The 22,616-nt window shown below is 38.9% G+C and overlaps 2 protein-coding genes across 9 annotated transcripts in view; one reads left to right on the plus strand and one right to left on the minus strand.

Annotated features, from left to right (window-relative positions):
• The first annotated feature begins 292 nt into the window (after positions 1-292).
• On the plus strand, positions 293-20,285 carry TDG (thymine DNA glycosylase). Of its 4 annotated transcripts, none has more exons than XM_059080308.2 (10): positions 293-557; positions 8,169-8,308; positions 10,499-10,740; positions 11,564-11,633; positions 13,966-14,101; positions 14,303-14,385; positions 14,465-14,559; positions 16,703-16,874; positions 17,303-17,428; positions 18,066-20,189. In XM_059080308.2, exons 1-10 carry the CDS (start codon positions 535-537, stop codon positions 18,194-18,196), a joined length of 1,218 nt encoding a protein of 405 aa, XP_058936291.1. In that variant the 5' UTR covers positions 293-534; the 3' UTR covers positions 18,197-20,189. The 4 variants fall into 4 exon arrangements, with proteins under 4 accessions (XP_058936291.1, XP_066866105.1, XP_058936290.1 ...); XM_067010004.1 differs by having other exon boundaries at positions 303-422; positions 18,063-20,177; XM_059080307.2 differs by having other exon boundaries at positions 326-557; positions 18,063-20,178.
• The window catches only part of GLT8D2 (glycosyltransferase 8 domain containing 2), a 55,288-nt gene continuing 52,478 nt past the window's right edge, over positions 19,807-22,616 (minus strand). For all 5 annotated transcript variants that reach the window (XM_067010010.1, XM_067010008.1, XM_067010009.1 and 2 more), the window contains one exon: positions 19,807-20,753. In XM_067010010.1, the coding sequence (XP_066866111.1) occupies positions 20,581-20,753 (173 nt within the window). In that variant the 3' untranslated portion in view covers positions 19,807-20,580. The remainder of the gene's footprint in view (positions 20,754-22,616) is intronic.

A 22,616-nucleotide genomic window follows, 5' to 3' on the forward strand; every position in this document is an offset into this window, starting at 1 on the left:
GCTGTTTTTAATCGGAATAAAATTATCCAGGTGGAAAGGCCTGGATAATTGTGATAAGCATAACCGCCCCACCTACACAGCGCCCACAGAGAGGACTTCCCCAACCCGCACGCACCGCCACCAGCCCACCACCGAAAAGTCAGGCTGACAAAAGCTTACATCCCCAGAGCGTTCCCCCTCCCTGCCTTTTTATCCTCCACCTTTCCCGGAAGGCCAAGTGGCGAGCAGAAAAACCAACGAGAGGGGGGAGAACGTGATTGGACTGCCCTACATCACGTGACAAGCACAGGGCGTGTGATTTGGCTCCGGGCAGACGGAAGCGCCGGACTGAGGGTGGGTCTGGCCTGGGGGGAGGGGGGACTAGAAACTTGGGGGAGGAGCTTGAGCGCCAGTCGCTGTCCCAGTTCTGCCAGCAATCGAATGTAAGTGTCTGGTTATTACCGTACCGCAGTACGTGCCTGGGCCGCGGTACTACACAGTCCGGTCGGTTGCTTGCCGGGCAGGAGTAGCTGCGCGCGCGATTGGCAGCAGGGAATGGAAGCGGAGAACGCAGGCAGGTAAGGCCGGGGCGGGGCACCGCCCCTCCCCCCGCGCCCTTCGCCGCGGGGCAGGCCGCGGGCGCGCGCACGCACGCACGCACGCACGCAGGGGGTCTTTAAGGGCACGGACCCAGTACAAAGGCCGGGGCCGCGCGTGCGCACTGGCGGCCTGCTCGGGCAGGCCCTTGCATAGGTCACTCAGTGTGGGCGCCGTTGGCATCTGGGCTCCCCTGTCCAGTCCTTCTCGGCACCTAGCCAGCATTAAAATGCGATAATAAGCAACCAGCAGTCTCTGGTTAGTATTTGTTTCCGGTTACCTTTCTTGGCTACATTTCCCTTCACCCTCTATTACCGTGCAGAGCTGTAAGGATGCGTGTGATACGTATCACACGTATTACTCCAGGAGTTTTCATCTCAGAGTTGTAGACTTACTGTGTCTTTCTTCCTCAAAGGGGCACAGGGTAGATAACATTGCCTCACTAGAGCTCTTGAATTCTGGGACTAGGAATAACACTCCCAAGAAGTCGTCTGAAATTGTGTTCTAGTGGTCTTCGGGACTCTCAAGAATTTACTTGTAGTATGTCCTTTGGGGAGTGTAAGAGGCGTGGAGAGTTTTGCAAAAGCAGAAATCTCGAAATTGGAACCCCAGACGGAAAGCCAAATGAACTAAACATGGTAACAGAGTCTTTAAAAAGAAAAAAAAAAAAAAAAAAGGTTTATTTTGGAATACAATACTGTTAGACCTAATGAAGAATTATCCTGACTTTCTGGCCATTGGGCCCTGAACTTAGGCAAGACACTAAACTTCTCTGGGCCTGTTCATATCTGTAAAATAGGGCGTCTGTGGAATCCAGTTGCGACATGCTGTGAGTCGGCGTTATGTGCAAGGGGTGTGCTTAAGTAACCAACATAGATTGTCTTAGAGTTTAGGGAAGGAGATATATGTAGATAAAGTGTAAGACTTCATCTTGACATTATGAATCAAGTCCTGAAATAACTGCATTTCTTTCCGTGAAGAACACCAAAACTTGTGGAAATCACTCTCATCTTTGTGATCTTCAGATCAGAATTGAAACCTGGGTAGCACCTTAAATGAAGTAAATTACAGTCATCTCTCCGTATCCGTGGGAGATTCGTTCCAGGCCCCTCGCGAACACCAAAATCTGGACGCTCAATACCTTTAATAAAATGGTACAGTCCGGTCGGCCATCATGCCTGTTCCGGAATGCAGATTTGGGGAGGGCTGCTTGTTCACATTGTCAGACCTTGCTCAGTGTCTTACAGCAAAGTAATAGGTCTCTCTGGTACAATGTTTAGCTCAAAACCTTCTGACTTATATTTGGTCTTAACTTAATCCATTGGGTTATGGATCATTTTTTATTTTGATTTGCAAAGCATTCACCTTGGGAAATATGGAGAACTCTGTGTTAGTACTCTCAGTAGTTTATTCTTGGGCATTCTGAAATGACTCAGGCCCCAGGTAATCCTGAGAAAGTGGTTCTCTGTCATCCTTGACTTTGTGCTAATCAAGGAATGGCATGGAACTTTGGGTATAGTGAATTTACTATTTACTTTGGAAGATTAATTTCAAAAAATTCAAAGAAAAAAATTCCATAGATATAGACCCTTTTTAAGAAAAGAATAGTTCAAGAATCTAAACAAGTACTTACAGTCTAACCAGAGAGGGAAAAAAGGAAGAAGAGGACCAGTATGTTTCTAATGAGCTCAAGCGTGAAAAGGACATTTACCAAAGATGGAAAGTAGGATGCCAAGTCAAAAACGACTGGAAACGCGTGACACAGACCACCGAGAATACAGACAGTTAAGATCAACCCTCAGATGAGATTTGGCTTTCTAGAAATGTTAAAGAGACCAATAACTTTTTTGAGTTAGTGTGGACAATAAGAAGGACAAGAAAGATTGGGGTTTTCTGCCTTGTTCACTGGCATGTTGTTAGTAGATGACAGAAAATATAAGCACTTAGTTCTGATTTTGATGTTTCATTTCATGTTAAGAAAAATGATTGTAGATGGAAAATGGCAGAATGATTGTTAGGTTTAAAGCTCAAGATCAATGAGGTCATTTAAGAGAACTTTTAGCTGCTCTAACAGAAATCATGTTTCCTGACCCAGATGAGTTGTATTTCAAGTGAGAGGCCAGATTACAGCATTCTTTAATAACTTGTAGACAACAGGAGAGGGGCCTAAAGTCTGAAAATAAACACATGGATCCCTCTTATTTTCCACAGGTGGAGGCTGTCATGGAATTTATTGACTTTGATCCTAAATAAAATTTTTACTTCTCAGTGGTTATTGAACATATTTAAAAGGAACTAGTGACCACTAAGCTACAGTACAAGTTCAGAATAAAGCAAGACCTACCAGGCTAGGTTCATTCCCTTTTTGATAATGATACTAGGCTAGACAGCATCAGAAGGTGGATGACAGGGGTACCTAGACTATTTAATCATCCCCTGTTGTCTTCGTTTTTGTTATAACAAATGTGTTACATACCAGGCACTGTTTTAAGTGTTTTACATGTGTTAACTAATTTTATTCTCATAATCAATGAATTAGGTGCTTCTGTCCCTATTTTACAGATGTGGAAGCTGGGACATAAAGAGGTTAAGGAACCTGCCTACAGAACTGGTAAATGGCAGAGCTGAAATTTGAACCCACGCAGTGTAGCTTCAAAGTCAGCCTCCCTAACATCTGTACGTTTTGTGGGCAAGATAAGGCTAGACTGGTGGCAGTCCTCTTAGGTGAAATCAAAACTGCTTTACTACTGAGAGTCAAGGCCAGGCTGAAGAGAGGTCTATACTGATGATGTGCCATGTAGTCCGACCCCAACATTTCAGTGTTTAACAGCTTCAGGGTGCTGATCAAATATTTGAGTGACCCAACTCTGTGAGGGGTTTGTGGAATTGATAGATTGAGTCAGAATCCAGGTCAATCCCAACTGGCTGGAATGTGAATCATCTGTTAACAAAAAGAGGCACGATCCTGTGCTTACGTATAGAAAGAACAGTGCTACAGGCATGAGGTGAGGGAGCGGTGATAAAGGGCAGTTTTCATTGATGGTAAATTCAGTATGAGTCAGCAGTATACTGTGGGTGCCAGTAAAGCTAATGTAATGATTTTGTAATATGTCTCCAGAATGAGGAAGTTGATAGCCCTGCTCAGTTTCAGGATGATGAGGCTATGGAGTATTTTTATTTCGTTTTATCCTGAGCACTAGAAAAATGACCAGATAGTGAGGAAACTTGAAATTATGCTATATGCACAATAGTTAAATGAGTTGGGGTTCTGGCTCATTCTCAGTTTTTTGTGTTTTCAGTTTCTAGTAGACCCCGCACAGTAAGTACCCAGTAATGCATGGTGAATACACGCACTTTCACTTAGCAATATTGAATGTAGGCTTTAAATAGTTATAATGTATTCCATCATAATTTATGTAACTCGTCCCTTTCAGTTGAGCATTCGGATTATTTAACAATGATCGTTATTTTGTAAGTATTCAGTGTTGTGTATGCTTGCTTAAATGAAGGTAATAAAATGTTGCGATAGAGGGAATGTTTGTGTCCTTCCAGAATTCATATGTTGAAACCTAACATATGGTTAGGTTATTTGGAGGTGGGGCCTTTGGGAGGTGATTAGGTCATGAGGGCGGAGCCCTCCTAATTGGACTTAGTGCCCTCGTAAAAGAGATCCCAGAGAGATCCCTCACCCCTTCCCCCATGTGAGGACACAACAAGAAGTCAACCTAAAATGAACCATAAAGCAGGCCCTCACCAGTCACTAAATCTGCCAGCACTTTGAACTTGCACTTTCCAACCTCCAAAACTGTGAGAAATAAATATTTGTTGTTTATAAGCCACTCAGTCTATGGTGTTTTGTATAGCAACCTGAACAAACTAAGACAAATATATTTAGAAAAAAAGCAACTTAAATCTTTAAAATAGTAGAAAATAACTGAAGGTTAAAGAAGTTGGAGTCATTCATCTTAGGGAAACCTTAAAGAGTTAGTTTTTTGGGTTTTTTGTTTGTTTTAATTTTTATTGGAGTACAGTTGCATTACAGTGTTGTGTCAGTTTCTGCTGTACAGCAAAGTGACTCAGTTATACGTACACATCTGTCCTTTCTTTTTTAGATTTGCTTCCCATTTAGGTCACCACAGAGCATTGAGTAGAGTTCCCCGTGCTATATAGGAGGTTCTCATTAGTTATCTGTTTTATGCATAGTTGTGTATATATGTCAATCCCACTCTCCCAATTCATCCCACCGCCCCGAGTTAGTTTTTCAGGTGAAGGGGGTGTAAATGGAGGCTAGGAGAGAGGAAAGGGTTAACTGCAGGAAAAGGGAAGAGGTGTCCAGAACATTTGTGTGTGGGGACAAACACACATGATAGGGGAGAAAAGTCAACAAGGGGAAATAAAATCATTTATCATGCTCGAAAGTTTGATATCAGGGAATTACAGAAAATTAAAATGATTTGGGGTCCATTCTGAGTCTGGACAGCTTTGGTCTTATTTCCTACACTTTCTCCATATATGTGGAAATCACGGAGTCTCACCCCTCATTTTCATGGGGAGGGAACGGAGGTCCTGAGAGGTTGCTAAGCACTCCTCTGTTGCTGTCTCTAATAACAGAGAAAATTATTGTTCATAAACATTGCAGAATTCTGAATTATGAAGTGGCAGTTATCCTATATAAATATAACAAATGTATTTAGGAAGTATTTTCACATTAAGGTTGAAATAGGTTCATGCTGCTTCCAAATTTAACCATTATTAGATAATAGAAAATTAAATTATCCAGAACTCTAGTTTCCTAGAATTCACGTTCATAAAGGGTTTGGTACAGATGTGATGCTGTCTTCTCCAAGTAGTAAGAATGTTGTATTCCCCCCTCTTTCCTTTTGTTCCGGCTGTTAGGAAGCTGTTCAGATAATCAAGCTAAATTGAATGCTCAAAAATAGTGTATTACCTCAGAATTTATACATCTATTTTTCATAGTTTTCTCTATTTCTTTTCTAATTAAACTTACTGTAAAGTGCCAGGGATAATTTTAGAAAGATTAAGGGACACATCCATATTATAGCCAAGTTTCTGGATTTTTTTTTTAACTGATGCATATCTCTTAAAATAAGACCACATTTTCTCTTCCATATTTGTCGCTTTTTCTTCAGCCAGCTGAATTCTGAAATTTTGGTTTTTAGTTTCTGAAAGTCAGAATTTAATGACCCCTAAATATGCTAAAGGAGCCACATTTTGGAAATTCATTTTTTTAAGTTCAGAATCCTTTTGTAATGGGAATGGTGTTTCCCTTGTTTTTATATTTTTAAGAGTGGATTTTTGTGAAATGCTCAAAATGGGACAGATACGTGCAACTCTGAGAGCCGTAACAAGAAACATGGGAGAGAGTGAGACGCTGCCTTCCTGACAATGTGACACTCACGTATTGTGACCACATGAGTTTTCTTTTATATATTCCAGCTGAAAGGGGCTATTAGCTCTCAGGAAACCATCACTGGCCACAGTCCGAAGTTACAGTGCGTTTTACTGGAATTTCCAAGGTTAGCCACATGAGATCTCTCGACTAACCTAGCTGTATATCCAGCTCCTCGTTAGCGTATCTCAGTCATAAACACAGCCAATTTGGACAATTTATTTGGACAATTTATCCAAAAAGAATATTATTAAAGAATATGAATATTATTAAAGAAAAGTGTGGAAAAAGAGAACATTTGACTTTGTGCCAGGCAAGGTTTAAGCCCTTTGCTTCTTTTCAATTTTACAACTTAACTTCTAGTCCTTGTCTACGTACTTTCTCCATGAGCAGCCTTAGCTCACAATGTTATTTTGTATTCTTTTCCACTTTATTATATATTAAACATTTTCTGTGCTTTTACATATCAATAAATTTAATTTTTAGTAGCTGCATAGTAGACTCATGTTAATGTACTATAGTTTACTAAATCATTGTATTGTCTTTATTTTTTCATATAATTTGAAAACAATGTATTTAAAGAAATAAAACTCTTAAGATATATAGTTTAATATCTTTCTCGCTAATTCTTCATCTTTTCTTTACCATCTTACCCTTAAAGATAGCTGGAAGCTAAAATGCTTCGCCATTGTTTTGTCCATTGAGATTGGGCCCCTGTTTTTCTTTGAGCATCCAGTGTTCTAGCCTAGCCACCCACAGGTAGTTTGTAACCTTGTGTCTGCCTGGGCCATTTAAGTTTATCCTAGGGAATGTTTTAGTTTGCCTTCTTTTTTTAAGAACCAAGTTATTAAGGTATGATTTACCTGTTGTAAAGTTCATGCATTTACCGTGTACTAGTTTGCCTTTTTAACCTCAGCTTTCTGAGCACCCTGTTTTCTTTATCCACACATCACAGAAAAAGAAACTATTAAGCTTGCCACAGAAAACATGGCTTTTCTCTCCAAATGGTAAATGGTACTTATCCATTTTATTTCCTAGTGTTTTTCTTCCTTCTGCATATTTAATGGCATTTTTTTTGCATCAGCTGTAACTCAGGTTTCATAAAAATGTAGGTTTACTTCCCTAGCTTTGTGCTGATAGCAACAGCTTGGGGTAGTGGTTTATAGTCACCAGAAATATTTTTTAGCATTTGTTTTCTGTGAAGGCCCGTGTTCCTTACATTGAACAGAACACTTTGAACAGAGTTTAAATCATGTTCAGAAGAGAGGTTTAGAGTAATCTTTTCCATAAATTCACAGATATTTATGGAAATATCCATTTCTAGTCCTCATTTAGTGGTAAAAAAAAAAAAAACAACCCAGCAACCGTTAAAAAAAAAACAGATCCAATGAATACATAAGTAAACAGGCAAGTGAATCAAAAGAGAACCTTAAGTTCTTAAGGAATGGGGAGATGTTGGTCAAAGGGCATAAACCTCAAGTTATAAGATTAATAGGTTCTGGGGATCTGATGTACAGCATGGTGATTATAATGAATGATGCTGAAGGATATATTTGAAAGTTGCTGAGAGAGCAGATCTGAAATGTTCTCACCACGAGAAAGAGATGGTAATTATGTGCCCCGGTGGAAGTGTTAGCTAAGGCTATGGTGGTAATCATCTTGCAGTATATGTGTGTCAGATCAACACTGTGGTACACCTTAAACTTATACAATGTTACATGTCAACTATATCTCAATAAAACTGAAAAAAAAAGTTTTAAGTTGCAGGGGATCTTTGTGACAAGAGGATTAAATACTGAAGGTAGAAATACAAATTATTTTTGTGGATATTTCAACCCTGTTTGGGCTGGTGGGCCCTTCAACTGTTTACTAGAAAATTCCCATGATCTCATTTCAGGGAAGCACAGGCTTACCTGACAGGACTGGTAAGTTTTAGTGATGACACATTTTGTCATTAAAACAGTGTGAGAGTTAATTATAGATGGTTAGTAGGCACCCAGTAAAGGATGGGTAAATGTGTACATATGGGAAGAGATCTTCTTCCCCTCTTTGCTCCTGTTGTCAACTCTAAATAAATACTATAATCTGGTTACAAATATTTGGATCCTGATGGTTTTTTAGAGCTGATCATTTAACCTTACATTTGGGCAATTTTGTCTTCTTCTCTTAATTGTTCTTTCAGCTGTTCCCTTCAGCAACTGCAAGCTTTTTATACGTTTCCATTCCAACAAATGATGACTGAAGTTCCTATGGCAGTTATGAATGAACAAGAAATGCCAGAAGAAGTTCCAGCCCCAGCTCCTGCTCAGGAACCCACACAAGGTAGTTTTCACCAGGATACTTTGGAAAATTAGCTACTGCATTAGCCAACATATTTGAGAAAGGGTTTAATGATGAATTTTAACTCTGTTTTTGTGTTAAAAAATTTAATCCACTTTTGGGCTTCCCTGGTGGCACAGTGGTTGAGAGTCCGCCTGCCGATGCAGGGGACACAGGTTCGTGCCCTGATCCGGGAGGATCCCACATGCCGCGGAGCAGCTGGGCCCGTGAGCCATGGCCTCTGAGCCTGCGCGTCCGGAGCCTGTGCTCCGCAACGGGAGAGGCCACAACAGTGAGAGGCCTGCGTACTGCAAAAAAAAAAAAAAAATTTAATCCACTTTTTAAGTACTTAATAAGTGCCAGGCACTGTGATAGGTTTTGGGGCATAAAAGAACATGGATCCTGCCCTCAAATATCTCCTAATCTAGTCAACATGGAATTCCTCTGTACACTAAGTGGTGCAGAGGGGCACAGGATGCTACGGGGCTGGCACCTAACTTGGACTGAGGCTCAGAGGCAGCTTCCCAGAGCTCTGAAATTCAGCAGTGAGGGAGTAGCACGTGAAGCACATGACAAATGGGTTGGGGAAAATTCCAGGCCAAGGGAGCAGTGTGCACCGAACCACAGACATGAAGAAGCGTGACACAGTTGAAAAACCGTGATTCTGTGTTATTGGAGTCTGGAGTATAGCTAAGAAATGGTGAGAGATGAGGCTGGATTAGGGGGCAGTCAAGGCTTCTTGTTTAACCTACAGAATGTGTGTTCTATTCTGAAGGCGATAGGAAGCTGTTGAGAAAATGGAATTAGAGGGGGACTTAAATAGATTGATATTTTAATATCATAGAGGATAGACTATAATAGAGATATATCATAATATGTATCTAATAATAATACTATATATGACACTATGGTAGAGAGCAGGGCAGATCTTGGAGGCGAGGCCATGCCTCATGGATTTCTTGCGGGAAGTGAGGGAGAAAGAGGAGTCTGGCACTTGGGCGAAAGAGGTACCATTCACCAAGACAGGGAATTAGAAGAGAGGAGAACAGATTTGGGGGTGGATGGTGGAGAGAGGGTAACGATTTTCCTCAGTGTAGCAGTACGGTGTAAGGAATGTGCTCGGACTTTCAGTTTGTGGTTGCAGGAGCACATTTAACTCCACTGCACTGGAGATGCACCCTGCCCTCGGTTCTTCTACCTTTCCGGGCAGGGAGCGCTAGGACTTCTCCAGCCACCAGCCGATGGAGGCAGACCCCTTGGCACAGGGCGTGGCTGAAGCAGTGTGAAGAGGAGAAGAGAGGACGGAGGGGAGGCTCAGTTGAGGAAACGCCAAATAGTAGCGGAGTGGGATACGGGCCCGAGAAATGAAGTGCCACGTTAAAGAGTTACGGATGACAAAATCAAGGCTTCCTTTGGGTAATTTTATGTCGCTGGTGCTTGTCCACAGGTAATCTTCCCCCAAGGAACATTTGGCATTGTCTGGAGATACTCTTGATTGCCATGACTGGCAGGGTGCTACTGGCACCTTGTGGGTAGAGGCCCCAGTTGCTGTTAAACATACTTGAATGTACAGGACAGGCCCTCACAGCCCCAAATCATTCAGCCTAGAATGTCAGTAGGGCCAAGATTGAGAAACTCTGCTTGAAGTCCTGAGCTCAGAGCCCTGGTCTCACCTTTTGACAAGCACTGCCAGCCCAGAGCGTTCATCCCCAGCATGTCTCAGTTCACCTCTTCGACTGTGTGGGCAACAGAATGTACGCTCCGTCCCTAAAACAAGCCCACGAGCCATTTGAGTTCTGCTGGAAATTACGGGGAAACTGAATTAAAATGTTTCCCTTCCTTCCTGTTTTTCTATCTATTTATTCTTTCATTTGTTGACTTAACTATTTAGAATTCTTATAAAATGGTACATAGATACTTTGCTTCCCTGGGGAGGCCAAGAAGCCAGGTAATATTGTGTGGAAAATCAATCTATGATTATCAAGGACATTTCATCCCAAGAAGGAAGGAGGGTGGGGTTGAGGCCACATAGACCCAGAAGGGAGGGGGAGGGATTGCAGAGAAGAGTGATGTTGGGAAGTAAAAGAGAAACGTAGAAAGAATGTTGATGGGGTGACTTTTCTGGGAAAGCTGCATAAAGCTTGTAAGTTAAGGGTTTTTTGCATCTACGTCTTGGAAATCATTGTGTTTCAGAGACTCCAAAAGGAAGGAAAAGAAAACGCAGAACAACAGAACCAAAGACACCGGTGGAACCCAAAAAACCCACTGAAGACAAAAAATCTGGCAAGTCCACAAAGTCAAAAGAAAAGCAAGAAAAAATTACAGACACATTTAAAGTGAAAAGAAAAGTAGACCGGTTCAATGGTGTTTCAGAAGCTGAACTTTTGACCAAGACTCTACCGGACATTTTGACCTTCAATCTGGACATTGTGATTGTAAGGATATTTGTTCCCCTTTGGTTTTATAAACAGCATTAGTGGATTAACTTTACTTAACCATATCCTTGCAAATAGCATTTTGCTGAAAAGAACCATTTCTAAGATCCTCTTGGTAGTAAATGGAGTCACTTTCTTAAGGTTGTATTGTATGGGTGAGTTCAAGAGGGTGGGCTCCGGGGCAGGGCTGTCTGCTTTCACATCCTGCCACATGGGTATGGCCACGGACAAGCCTGAACCTTCCTAAACACCGGTTTCCTCACTGGTGAAGCAGGGGTGACGATAGGATGAAGGTGGATCCTTTGGCATAGGGATTGCAATTACATAAAATAATCCACGTGACTCACTTAGGTTGCATGACACCTGTGGGTTCTCCATAAATGATAACACTGATTTTGAACTTTGATTTTTGTCAGTAACTGTAAGAAACATCAGCATGGAAACAACTGTGTAGATGCTGTGGAGTCAGCTGCTTGTTGGGAGCTGAGAAGCAGACTTGTGGCTAGACCTGGGCTCAGGTTGATTGATTGCTCCCGCTCTTCTCTCTTTCCAGCCCAGTTGGGGGTGAGGCTGCTGGCGATATGAGGGAGTCAAACTGGTTTTTAAAAACAACACCAAAACTTTTAATATAAAGGAAATCTTTTTCCTCAAAATGGAATACTTTGCTCAGGTCAAGAGTTGGTACTTGATAAAGCAATAGCTTCTGATGCTGGATTAGATTTTTATTTTAATCAATTCAGTTTTATCTACCACTTCTCCATGGAAGCCCTAAGACTTAAGCCTACTTTTCAAGACTGAAATGTACAAACATTTTGTTTTGCAGATTGGCATAAACCCAGGACTAATGGCTGCTTACAAAGGGCATCATTACCCTGGACCTGGAAACCATTTTTGTAAGTGGTTACCTTTTTTATTTATTTTATTTATTTTTTAAAATATTTATTTATTTGGCTGCATCAGGTCTTAGTTGTAGCACACGGGGTCTTCGTTGTCGCATGTGGGATCTTCATTGTGGCTTGTGAACTCTTAGTTGCAGCATGTGGGATCTAGTTCCCTGACCAGGGGAAGACCCCTGCATTGGGAGCATGGAGTCTTAGCCACGGGACCACCAGGGAAGTCCCTGCGGTTACCTTTTTTAATATTTTACTTTTAAACTAGATATTCTTGTTAATAGTTTGGGTCTTGTTTTTTTAAACCAAATCGTGTTTTTTAAAAATCTACAAACAATAAATGCTGGAGAGGGCATGAAGAAAAGGGAACCCTCTTGCACTGCTGGTGGGAATGTAAATTGATACAGCCACTGTGGAGAACAGTATGGAGGTTCCTTAAAAAACTACAAATAGAACTACCATACGACCCAGCAATCCCACTACTGAGCATATACCCTGAGAAAACCACAATTCAAAAAGAGTCATGTACCAAAATGTTCATTGCAGCTCTATTTACAATAGCCAGGACATGGAAGCAACCTAAGTGTCCATCAACAGATGAATGGATAAAGAAGATGTGGCACATATATACAATGGAATATTACTCAGCCATAAAAAGAAATGAAACTGAGTTATTTGTAGTGAGGTGGATAGACCTGGAGTCTGTCATACAGAGTGAAGTGAGTCAGAAGGAGAAAAACAAATACCGTATGCTAACACATATATGGAATCTAAGAAAAAAAAAATGTCATGAAGAGCCTAGGGGTAGGATGGGGATAAAACACAGACCTACTAGAGCATGGACTTGAGGATATAGGGAGGGGGAAGGGTAAGCTGTGACAAAGTGAGAGAGTGGCATGGACATACATACACTACCAAACATAGGGTGGACAGCTAGTGGGAAGCAGCCGCATAGCACAGGGAGATCAGCTCAGTGCTTTGTGACCACCTAGAGGGGTGGGATAGGGAAGGTGGGAGGGAGATGCAAAAGGGAGGGGATATGGGGTTATATGTGTACGTATAGGTGATTCATTTTGTTGTAAAGCAGAAACTAACACACCATTGTAAAGCAATTATACTCCAATAAATATGTTAAAAAAAATTGGAAATTTACCAAAACCCAAAGAGAAAAATGGGAAAAAATATATGATCTGTTGGTTCAAAAAACAACAAATTCAAATCTTTAATAAACATACATCAGTCTCACAAAAAAAAAAGAAACTATATGGTTGAGTAAATATAATACCTCTTTTCTGTGTGTTTTTACACAAAAATAAAAGCTTTGAAATGATCTGGTGCTGTTACCATTTTGGTGTATAAGAGTGGAGGGGCCTGAAAAAGGAGTACTTTCTTTTTTGTTTGAGTTGTTTTCAGTGAGTTTTAACACCTTTTTAAAAATTTTTTCTTTTTTGTAACTATTCTTTTATCTACAGAATAGTAACAATAGTACATCCTTGTGCCAGTACAGATAGAATACTTACCTTTCCAGATTTCTGCTCACCTGATTTCCTAGGAGAAATGAAATGCATTGGCAATCAAGCTGTAATAGTTAAGAGAGACTGATGAGAGACATTCTCCACAGATGCTTTGAATCTAGCAGAAATTAGTATTGAAGACCCTCATACTTGTAGAGTGAGCTTTAAAACCAAGTATAACTTCTGTTCTGTTGTCCTATATATAAATTGTCTTATCTATTATAACACTGCCTAAAAGACAAGGTGTGCAGTAGACAATCAGGAAACACTAGCTGATTAAGTAAACAGCATTAAAAACCTTTAGGACAAATGATAGTAATGTATTTTTGGAACTAATAACATGTTGTCTCCATTAATTGAAAGCAAAATTTCCAGAGAAGTTGGAACTTTTCATTTTCTCCACTGTCGAGATGTTTAAATGCCCTGAGTCCATTGGTGTATGTTTATCTGTTTAGGGTTTTCCAGGGGCAGGTGGTGGTACTTCCAGTTATTAAAAAGCTAAACAGTGTCGAAGTTTACTACACTGACTAGCTGTGTCCTCAACAAGCATTTACTTTGACCTCCTGTAGAAAGGAGATAAATAATAGTAATATTTCATAGTTACAACAATTAAATGAGGTAATGCATGTGAAGGACTTAGCACAGTACTCAGCCCATAGTAATTGCTTGGTATGGTATTTGACCTATGTTACAATTTTTTAAGTATCCGAAATTTTTTTTTTTTTTTTTTTTTTTAATTTCAAGAGTAGACCCACATCAATACATGGGGCAGAAAAACCTTTGAACTTCTACAGTAATAAACTGAACTCTCTTTTTCACAGGGAAGTGTCTGTTTATGTCAGGGCTGAGTGAGGTCCAACTGAATCACATGGATGATCATACTTTACCAGGAAAATATGGTATTGGATTTACCAATATGGTGGAAAGGACAACACCAAGCAGCAAGGATCTTTCCAGGTGATTGCGTAACATCCGGTTTTATAGGTTGGAACCTTGGTCGTGCTGGGTACCTCAAGTACTCTAGGAGCATCGTATGTATCTAGTTTAAGCTGAGCTTAACAGTTATATGATTTGATCTTTTATAGAAAGCTATCTGAATTTAGCATATTATAAATATTGCCATATTTATATTTTGACTACTTTTTAATTCGATTTTAGTAAAGAATTTCGTGAAGGAGGACGTATTCTAGTGCAGAAATTGCAGAAATATCAGCCACGAATAGCAGTGTTTAATGGAAAATGTAAGATTTACTTTCAGATTTTATCTTTTTTCTTTGCTAACGTTATGGGCAATGTAAATATGCTTGTATTTCATTTTAGGTATTTATGACATTTTTAGTAAGGAAGTTTTTGGAGTAAAAGTTAAGAACTTAGAATTTGGACTTCAACCGCATAAGATCCCAGACACAGAAACTGTAAGTCCTTCAAACTACATTTGTAAATCAACTAAATATGAATTTTGTCTACCTAGTTTCCCGTTTTTATTTGTTCTGTCCATTTTTAATTTATGCCGTGAAAAAAACCCACTATTTTGTGGAATAATATCTATATATCAACTTGAAGTAATAGTTGCAAATTAATTCAGATACTGTTATAGTTTTATTAGAAAAAGAAACATTTGTCAGATAAATGTCTTTATGACATTGTTAGTTATGTTATTTGGCTAAAATATCAAGAGGAGCTGGCTCACAGCTCATTCAAAATATATTTAATGGCATATTCTTGTCAAATTCAAGTGGGTTAGCCCTGATTCAGTTGTGAAACAAACATGTAAATATAGACATGATCCCGATTAGTGAAACTGCTAATCACCCCCCGTTTATATATCCTGGTCCAATCTCATGTTAGAGCCATATAAACAGAACAGCCCCGTTGCAGACAGGCATCCAGCCAACCTGACTGGCATTTGGTGCTATTGTCTTTATACATAAAGGCATCATGAAATAACACATTGGTTTTCAAACTCTATAATTTCTGTGGAGTTTCTGCAGACATTTGATTCAAAGTTTGCTTCTTAAATATAGTTTTAAGTTTTGTTTACAACTTTTAAAAGAAAAATACACGTGCACAGACCTCTGTGTTATAGACAGCATTTTAAATGACGAGAAGCCAATGTGCTGACAAGTTTCTGTGGAGACCTCAGAATAAAGTTTATGCCACCAATATATATTTTAACTTCTTTTAAAATTTCTTCTGTTTTTAACTAATAAATATGTGATTGATAAAGTAGGTTGTAGCACTGGTCATTCTTTAAATTGCAGCCTACCCTTGTCTACTTGGGTAAAACTGCACAGATGAGTTCCCTACTTCCTATAAAGTACTGCATTACTGTCCCTTAAATGCCAGATGAGGCTCTGGTATGTCTCTTGGATGTGTGATCATAGTAGAGCAATAGTAAGTGAACCTGAATCATATCAAGATAGGTAGTTTTAGCTCTTACAATGATCTGTGAGTGCATTTATCTTATAAAATTTCTTCTTTATCATGAAGTATTCAGAGTTATTGATGATATTAGTGATCCAGCTTTGAAAAAATCTACTTTTTCAAGTTTCTGGATCACTTTAATTGAAGACTATCTTGAGCTTGGAAAACGTGCTATGACAAAACCTGGTGGCGTTTGCATCTACATATCTTTCTGAATCAGGATTTTCTAAATGCAGCATGAACAAAACAAAGTCAGTCAATAACGGTTTGGTTTTTTTTTCTGTCATATATGGTATAGAGGCCAATTTAAAAATTGTAAAAAATTGCAACTGGAAAGTCCATAATTCAGCAGCCTCGCTCTTTACATAAGATATATATATCCTGATATATTTTATGCTCTGTGAAGGACAATTTGTCATCATCAACCAAAATGATAAATGCAAATATCTTTCTTCCTAGCCATTCCACTTCTAGGAATTTATCCAACAGAGAGACTCACACATATTCAAAATTAAATATATACAAGGTTTTTCACTACAGCTTATAATATTAAAAGATTGGAAACAACCTAAATGCCCACAGGTGGGCTCTGGTTAAATTATGAAACTACTACACAGCTATAAAAAAGGAAGCTTGTTTTACTCTGATATAGATACCTGATACAGAATTATCTCTGAGATACATTGTTGAGTAAGAAACGCAGGGTGCAGGATAGGGAATAGAGCATGTTGCCATTTGTGTGTTTTTAAAAGGGGTGAGGGAGAGTACATATATCAGATACGTTTATTTGATTGTATATTCATGGAAAACCTCTGGAACTAGCAATTGATTGCCCTTGGAAAAGAGAACTAGGTAGATAGAAACAGAATTTGGAGGAAAGGTTTTTCATCGTATACTTATATGTCATTTTGTACGAACACTGGGGGAGGCGGGAACCCTCATTGTTTTTATTTATTGACTTTGTACTAAGTAAATATTACAAATTTGAACTCAAACAGTTACTTCTATTGATTTTGCATATATTTATATGGTAAGTATCACATTATTAACCGAAAGACAGATTTTCTAATCTCAAGATGAGTGGATTCAATAGAATTGTAAGATTTCTATAACTACAAAATGTTATGATTCTAGCTCTGCTATGTTATGCCATCATCCAGTGCAAGATGTGCTCAGTTTCCCCGAGCCCAGGACAAAGTTCATTACTACATTAAGCTGAAAGACTTAAGAGATCAGTTGAAAGGCATTCAGCGCAACACAGACGTTCAAGAGGTGCAGTATACATTTGACCTGCGGCTAGCCCAAGGTATGTTTATCATTTACCATTTATCACTCCCGTTGTTCATTTCATGTATATCTACATTACGGAAAGTATGTTGTGAATTTTAAATTAAGCAGGAGAAAAGAAAACAATTATATTGGCAACCAGAGCGCTCTGATAACAGGTGTTAGTCACTATTAAAATCTTTTTCCCAAGGACTTCCTGTCTCATCTGCCGTGCTCCTACAGATGTCTAGGAGCCAAGAAACAGTGTAGCTCACCTCAAATTAAATCTAATAGGTTTTGACAGCTATTGTGAGTTAATTTGGTTTATGTTACCAAGAGCTTAAAGCGAAAGTTGTGTCTCAGATGTGAAATTCAAGAAAAAGATTTGTTCACGATAATTTCTGAATAAAGGTATCTTCAAAATTGTTATACAAAATCAGTTTTAAATCCCTTTTACCCTTCTCACAGAGGATGCAAAGAAGATGGCTGTGAAGGAGGAAAAGTATGATCCGGGTTATGAAGCAGCATACGGTGGTGCTTATAGTGAAAATCTGTGCAGAAGTGAACCTTGCAGCTTCCCTTCAGATGGGCTGAGTATGTCCCCTTCATCTGTTTGTTGCTTTCAAAGACTTGGTTTCGCCAGGATTGGGGAAAGAAGTGGGGTTTTTTTGTTTTGTTTTTGCGGTACGCGAGCCTCTCACTGTTGCGGCCTCTCCCGTTGCGGAGCACAGGCTCCAGACGCGCAGGCCCAGCGGCCATGGCTCACGGGCCCAGCGCGTCCGCGGCACGTGGGATCGTCCCGGACCGGGGCACGAACCCGTGTCTCCTGCATCGGCAGGCGGACTCTCAACCACTGCGCCGCCAGGGAAGCCCCGAAGTTTTTTTTTAAAGAGAGTAAATTCCTGAAGAGTGGGAACGGAAACACAAAAACCTATTTAGCACTTAGAGTGAAAATTCAATTGTTATTTGGTGTTTAACTTCACAAGCTTTTACAGCTCATTTTCTGTAAGTCACTGACTCTTAAGTGCATTTCCCTCCTTGAATAACAAATGAGGATTTATCAGTACATATCTTAAAATAGAGTAGAAATTTATAATTGTATTCAAGAAGCTTAACTATTTTAATAACAGCTCTCCTTCACTGGACTGTTAAAATCTCCTAATTAGATCATTTAAAGCTTTTAAATAGAATAAATTAACATTCTTCCCCCCTTTCCCCCCTCCCCCAGCAGCTGACAGTGGAGGATCAACTTTCAATGACATTCCGAATGGGCAGTGGATGACCCAGTCATTTACAGACCAGATTCCTTCCTTTAATAATCACTGTGGGATGCAAGAACAGGAAGAAGGAAACCTTGCTTAAGAATGGTGTTTCTCAGCCCTGCTTAAATGCTGCAGTTTTAATGCAGTTGTCAAGAAGTGGCCCTCATGACACCACCTCAAAGTGGTTTGTTAACTGAAGTATTTTATTCATATTTTACTCTGGTGATGTAATCATGGTACAGTAGAACTACTTACGGACCTAAGTACTTTGGAAGGAGAAAGTAGAGTTTTTTGTGTATGAGTTTTTGTATTGGAATTAATCGTTCCAGCTTTTTATAAACTATCTTTCATTTATGAAGAAATTGGTATTCTTTTGGGAGTCACTTTTAACCTGTAATTTAAAAATGAAAGAGTCTGCATATTTACACTTGATTATTAACTGTGCATAAACTTAGACGCACCGTTATCCCTTCCATGCGTAAGAAGGGCATGCTGATGTAAGATTCCCACTGGTAGAGAGGCAAATGTGCTGACTTTTATCTGTGAGGTTAACCCTCAGCAGAGTCTCATCTGGTAGTTGTTAGTGGTGTTTGATGGGCTGCCCGAGTTGTATTCACACTCAGACCTCCTTGCTTTACCAGGGGTGAGCGTCTGTGAGAGTTGCTTGGTAGTAGAAATGGAGAGTATGGCCTTGCAGCAGCAAGGCTAACCCGGCCTTCCATGTCAGGGCCATGAGCCCTGGCTTTGCCCTCTCACCCCCACGTGCTGGTCCTCTAGTAGGCAGAACCTATTCTGCTGGGATGGTTAAGTTCCAGAGCGTGCAGAAAACCTTTCAAATTTTGCTACTTCATCTGTGTTTTACTTGAGAGACATACATTTGATAGGGAAGGAACTGAACTTCTCTCAGTATCTATCACCATTCAAATTTTATCCTCCTTGGCTTTAAGCATGTAACATGGAAATGATGAGAAATGAACTTTCAGATTGAGTAACAAGATGCTGGAGGTGTTTGATAATCTTATTTAAACTGGTGCTTTATGTACATGAGATGTACTAAAATATATAATACAGGATTTTTCTTGCTAGGTAAATCGAATAAGCCAGTAATTAAAAAAAATTCTTTCTCTTCATCATTGCTATTTGTTATTGTGGACTAAGTGAACCTCATGGCCAGGTTACTTTGAAGTAATGTACCTTTGTGATTTTCTAATGCATTTTCCATGGTGCTACAAATAGTCCAGACTACTAGGCCTAGTGGATATCAAAGCTGGGTATTCAGAAATGCCAGTTGCATCTACTCCTGATCACTTCTGAATATCCTGATTTTATACCTACCCAGGGAGCATGCTGTTTCTTGATATGAAAATATTTATGAGGTTTTGTTTTTTTTCTAAAAGGTTATATAGCCTGTTTTTTTTTTGTAATAAGAGATACAAATTATTGTTGTGAATGTTAACATGCTTTTTTAGCTGTAGCTATGATGGATTTTATTTTTCCTTTAGTCCAGGTAAAGCTGTGTAAAAGTCATTCGTGTTATTTAAATCACGTGCTGTACTGCTGTTTACATGGATGTTTTGTGCAGGTGCTTTCAAGTGCCTTGCATCAGGGATTAGGAACAATTTAATTATTTTTTCCTGGGACTCTGTAAAGCATGTAACTAGGTATTGCTTTGGTTTTTAACAATTACAGCCTTCCATAAATTTTTTTTTTGAGTGGAGAAAATACCTTTTAAATTATGATGGACACGCACTAGAGAATGGGTTTGAAGACTTTTTTCAAGCATACAATAATGGTGTTTTTCATTAAATATGACAGATGAACAGTAAATGCTGATCACCCTATACACAACAATATGAGACTTTTTCATTAAATAATATTTAAAAGTTTTAAAATGCATTTGAAAATCTGATGGTTTTTACAATAAAATATATTGAAGATGATTATCCTTAAGTTGCATTGTTTTCTTTAGCAAGACTTACTGGTATTCCTTCCCCTTGTTAACCTGAGATCAGTCTGTCTTCTACTATATTTAACATGTAGAATAATATATAATGAAAATCATTAAAAATCTATGAATATTTTATTTTTTCAGACATTTCATGTTTTAAATGTAATATATTGTTCTACCCAAGACAAGACAACCTGTTAAAAAATATCTACATGTGAAAAATGCATTTAGAAATTTTTTTAATTTGTGGCTATAATTTTCATTCAGAGTTAAGCAGATTGCTGAAATCTATCTGGGTTTATTTCTTCCCAATAGCATGTTTCACTCACATTATCTTCTATAACTGCCACTTGTACTTAAGGAAGTAAATCAATACCTACATGATTCAAGGTACTATTTGTACACAGTAGGGTTTTTTGTTTTTGTGGATCATTTGTATCAGAGGTACTGTTCATAAAGAACAGTGGTGTATAGTAGGCTACACATGGACAGTTCCACATTATTTAGACGGGAAATATTTAAAATGTCGTGTTATATCAGCTGTTGGGATGATGGAGTTTAAATATCCCTGCAGGGTCAGGAACAAACCAGCTCTCCCATAAGTCGTTGTGAACACTAGGGAAGTCCCAAGGTTTATGTCTTCCATTCCAGTGGAGTAGTTTTGCTTCCTGCAGAAAATGCTCCGAATATCTGGTATCTGGATTCCAGCCTTCATTGTGTTTAGAGGAAAGTAATAGGAAATTAAAATTTTATATTAAAAATTCAATACAAGTTCATCATAAAAAAAAAGAAATCAGACAAATCAATGGGTATGCAATGAAGAATTTACCACCTACCCTAATTTTCCAAAATAACCACTGTTAAAGAGTTTCTCTTAAAATTCTTCCAGTAGTGTTCTACCTGTATACCTGTGTGTGTGTGTGTGTGTATTTTTTGTACCTTGCCTTTTAAAATTACTGTCTTGGAAAACTTTGCACAGCAGCACATGTGAATTCACTGAATCATTTTTAATGACTGCATAGAATGGATATATGACTGTTGATTGAGTTTCCTATTAAGGACATTTAGGCTGTTTCTATCCCTTCACAAGCATAAACAATGCTACAATGAACAGTCTTCTATGCATATCTTGTACAGATAATATCTGTAGGATAAAATCTTGTATATGGAACTGCTAGATCGAAGGGTCTGTGCCTTATAAATTTTGATAAGAGATTGTCAAATTGTCCCCTAAAGACTTTGTATTAATTTCCCTCCCACCCAGAGTTTATAGTTCTTGTTTTTCCATCCTTAATATGGCAGCATTTTCTTTTAAACAGTCTTGTGTTTACCCTATAAAATCTGACTGAGAATGAGATCTACTTTTTAACAAACAGCTGCCTCCATTTGAATATTACTCTCCTCATAAGTAATTGCTTAGAGACTACACATTTACCTTGATATTGTTATTGATCAGAATATTTTTAGAATCTCTTTTCCAGAAGTACATTAAGATCTTTTGAATATAAATTTTTTAAAAATCCCTATCATGTTACATTTTCTTTCTAGGAAAGAGAATGTGGTATTTTTTAAAAAACAACTGAAAGTCCATTGAGTCAAGAGAGGATGAATAGCTAGAATATTATTATTCTCGTTTAACATATGATGTAAGAGGGAAATACCCACCTCCAAACCTTTCTTTCATTATTCATAAACATAGCTGTGCAGGGAGTTGCAGAAGAGGAGCTAGGTGTTTGGGCTATAGTAGCATAATTGGAATAATTATCAACTTCCAAAGAATCTATACAAGGAAATGCTCATCTGGGGAGCAGAGCCTTCACGTGGGAAGTCTCCAGGAGGTAGGACATTGTCTCTCAGCCCCATGACTGAAAGACTCTGTAGGGGCTTGCAGTTTTGCTTTTCGCTAAATAAATTTCATAAATTTTAAAAATCTTAAGCCTACCTGTTTAGACCCAAACTTAATACCCATTAGTGTTACGCTGCTTTCTGCTTTCAACAAACTCTAAAACAGAATCATTTTTCAAATGATTTCTGTGTAGCTTTACTTTGTAGACCATCCCTGATTCCAAAACGTTCAGCAGAGATGTAGGCTCTGTTCTACAAGGAAAAATGACTTCTCTCCCTTGGGAAGATTCTGCTCCTTCCTACTTGTCAATAAGTTAGATGGTTCATAAAATGTAATTCTGAGTCTCTGTTCCAAGATCATAAACTGCTCTAACCCTATTGATCTAAGCTCTGCACAGCTGTTCCTACACAACATTTTTATAGATATTCCACTTTGATGTGATTTTTCTACACACTCATCACATGGAAATGTTGATATTTGACCTAACAGTGAACCCAACATTATTATAAAGCAAATCAGAATATTAGTGTCCTTAATGTCCCCATGTCACTCTTCTGTGCATACGGATGCTCAGAAAAATCAGGAGATTCTGGTGAGGCAGAAGCAAATCTATACGGCACCATTCAGAGGAGACAGTAACCCAACTTTTCCACAGTTTTGTCTGTCCTTCCTTTTACAAGGGAGAGTAGGGGACATATCACCTTGCAGGATTGTTCTGAGAGAAGT

Source organism: Kogia breviceps, chromosome 12 (assembly GCF_026419965.1).
Source record: "Kogia breviceps isolate mKogBre1 chromosome 12, mKogBre1 haplotype 1, whole genome shotgun sequence".
Lineage (NCBI taxonomy): Eukaryota > Metazoa > Chordata > Mammalia > Artiodactyla > Physeteridae > Kogia > Kogia breviceps.

Excerpts from the sequence above, each read along its gene's own strand:
- TDG (XM_059080307.2), top strand. The coding sequence starts at position 535 with ATGGAAGCGGAGAACGCAGGCAG. Across the intron at positions 14,386-14,464 it reads AGCAGTGTTTAATGGAAAAT|GTATTTATGACATTTTTAGT; the intron begins GTAAGATTTACT and ends ATTTCATTTTAG. Across the intron at positions 17,429-18,062 it reads CTTCCCTTCAGATGGGCTGA|CAGCTGACAGTGGAGGATCA; the intron begins GTATGTCCCCTT and ends CCCCTCCCCCAG.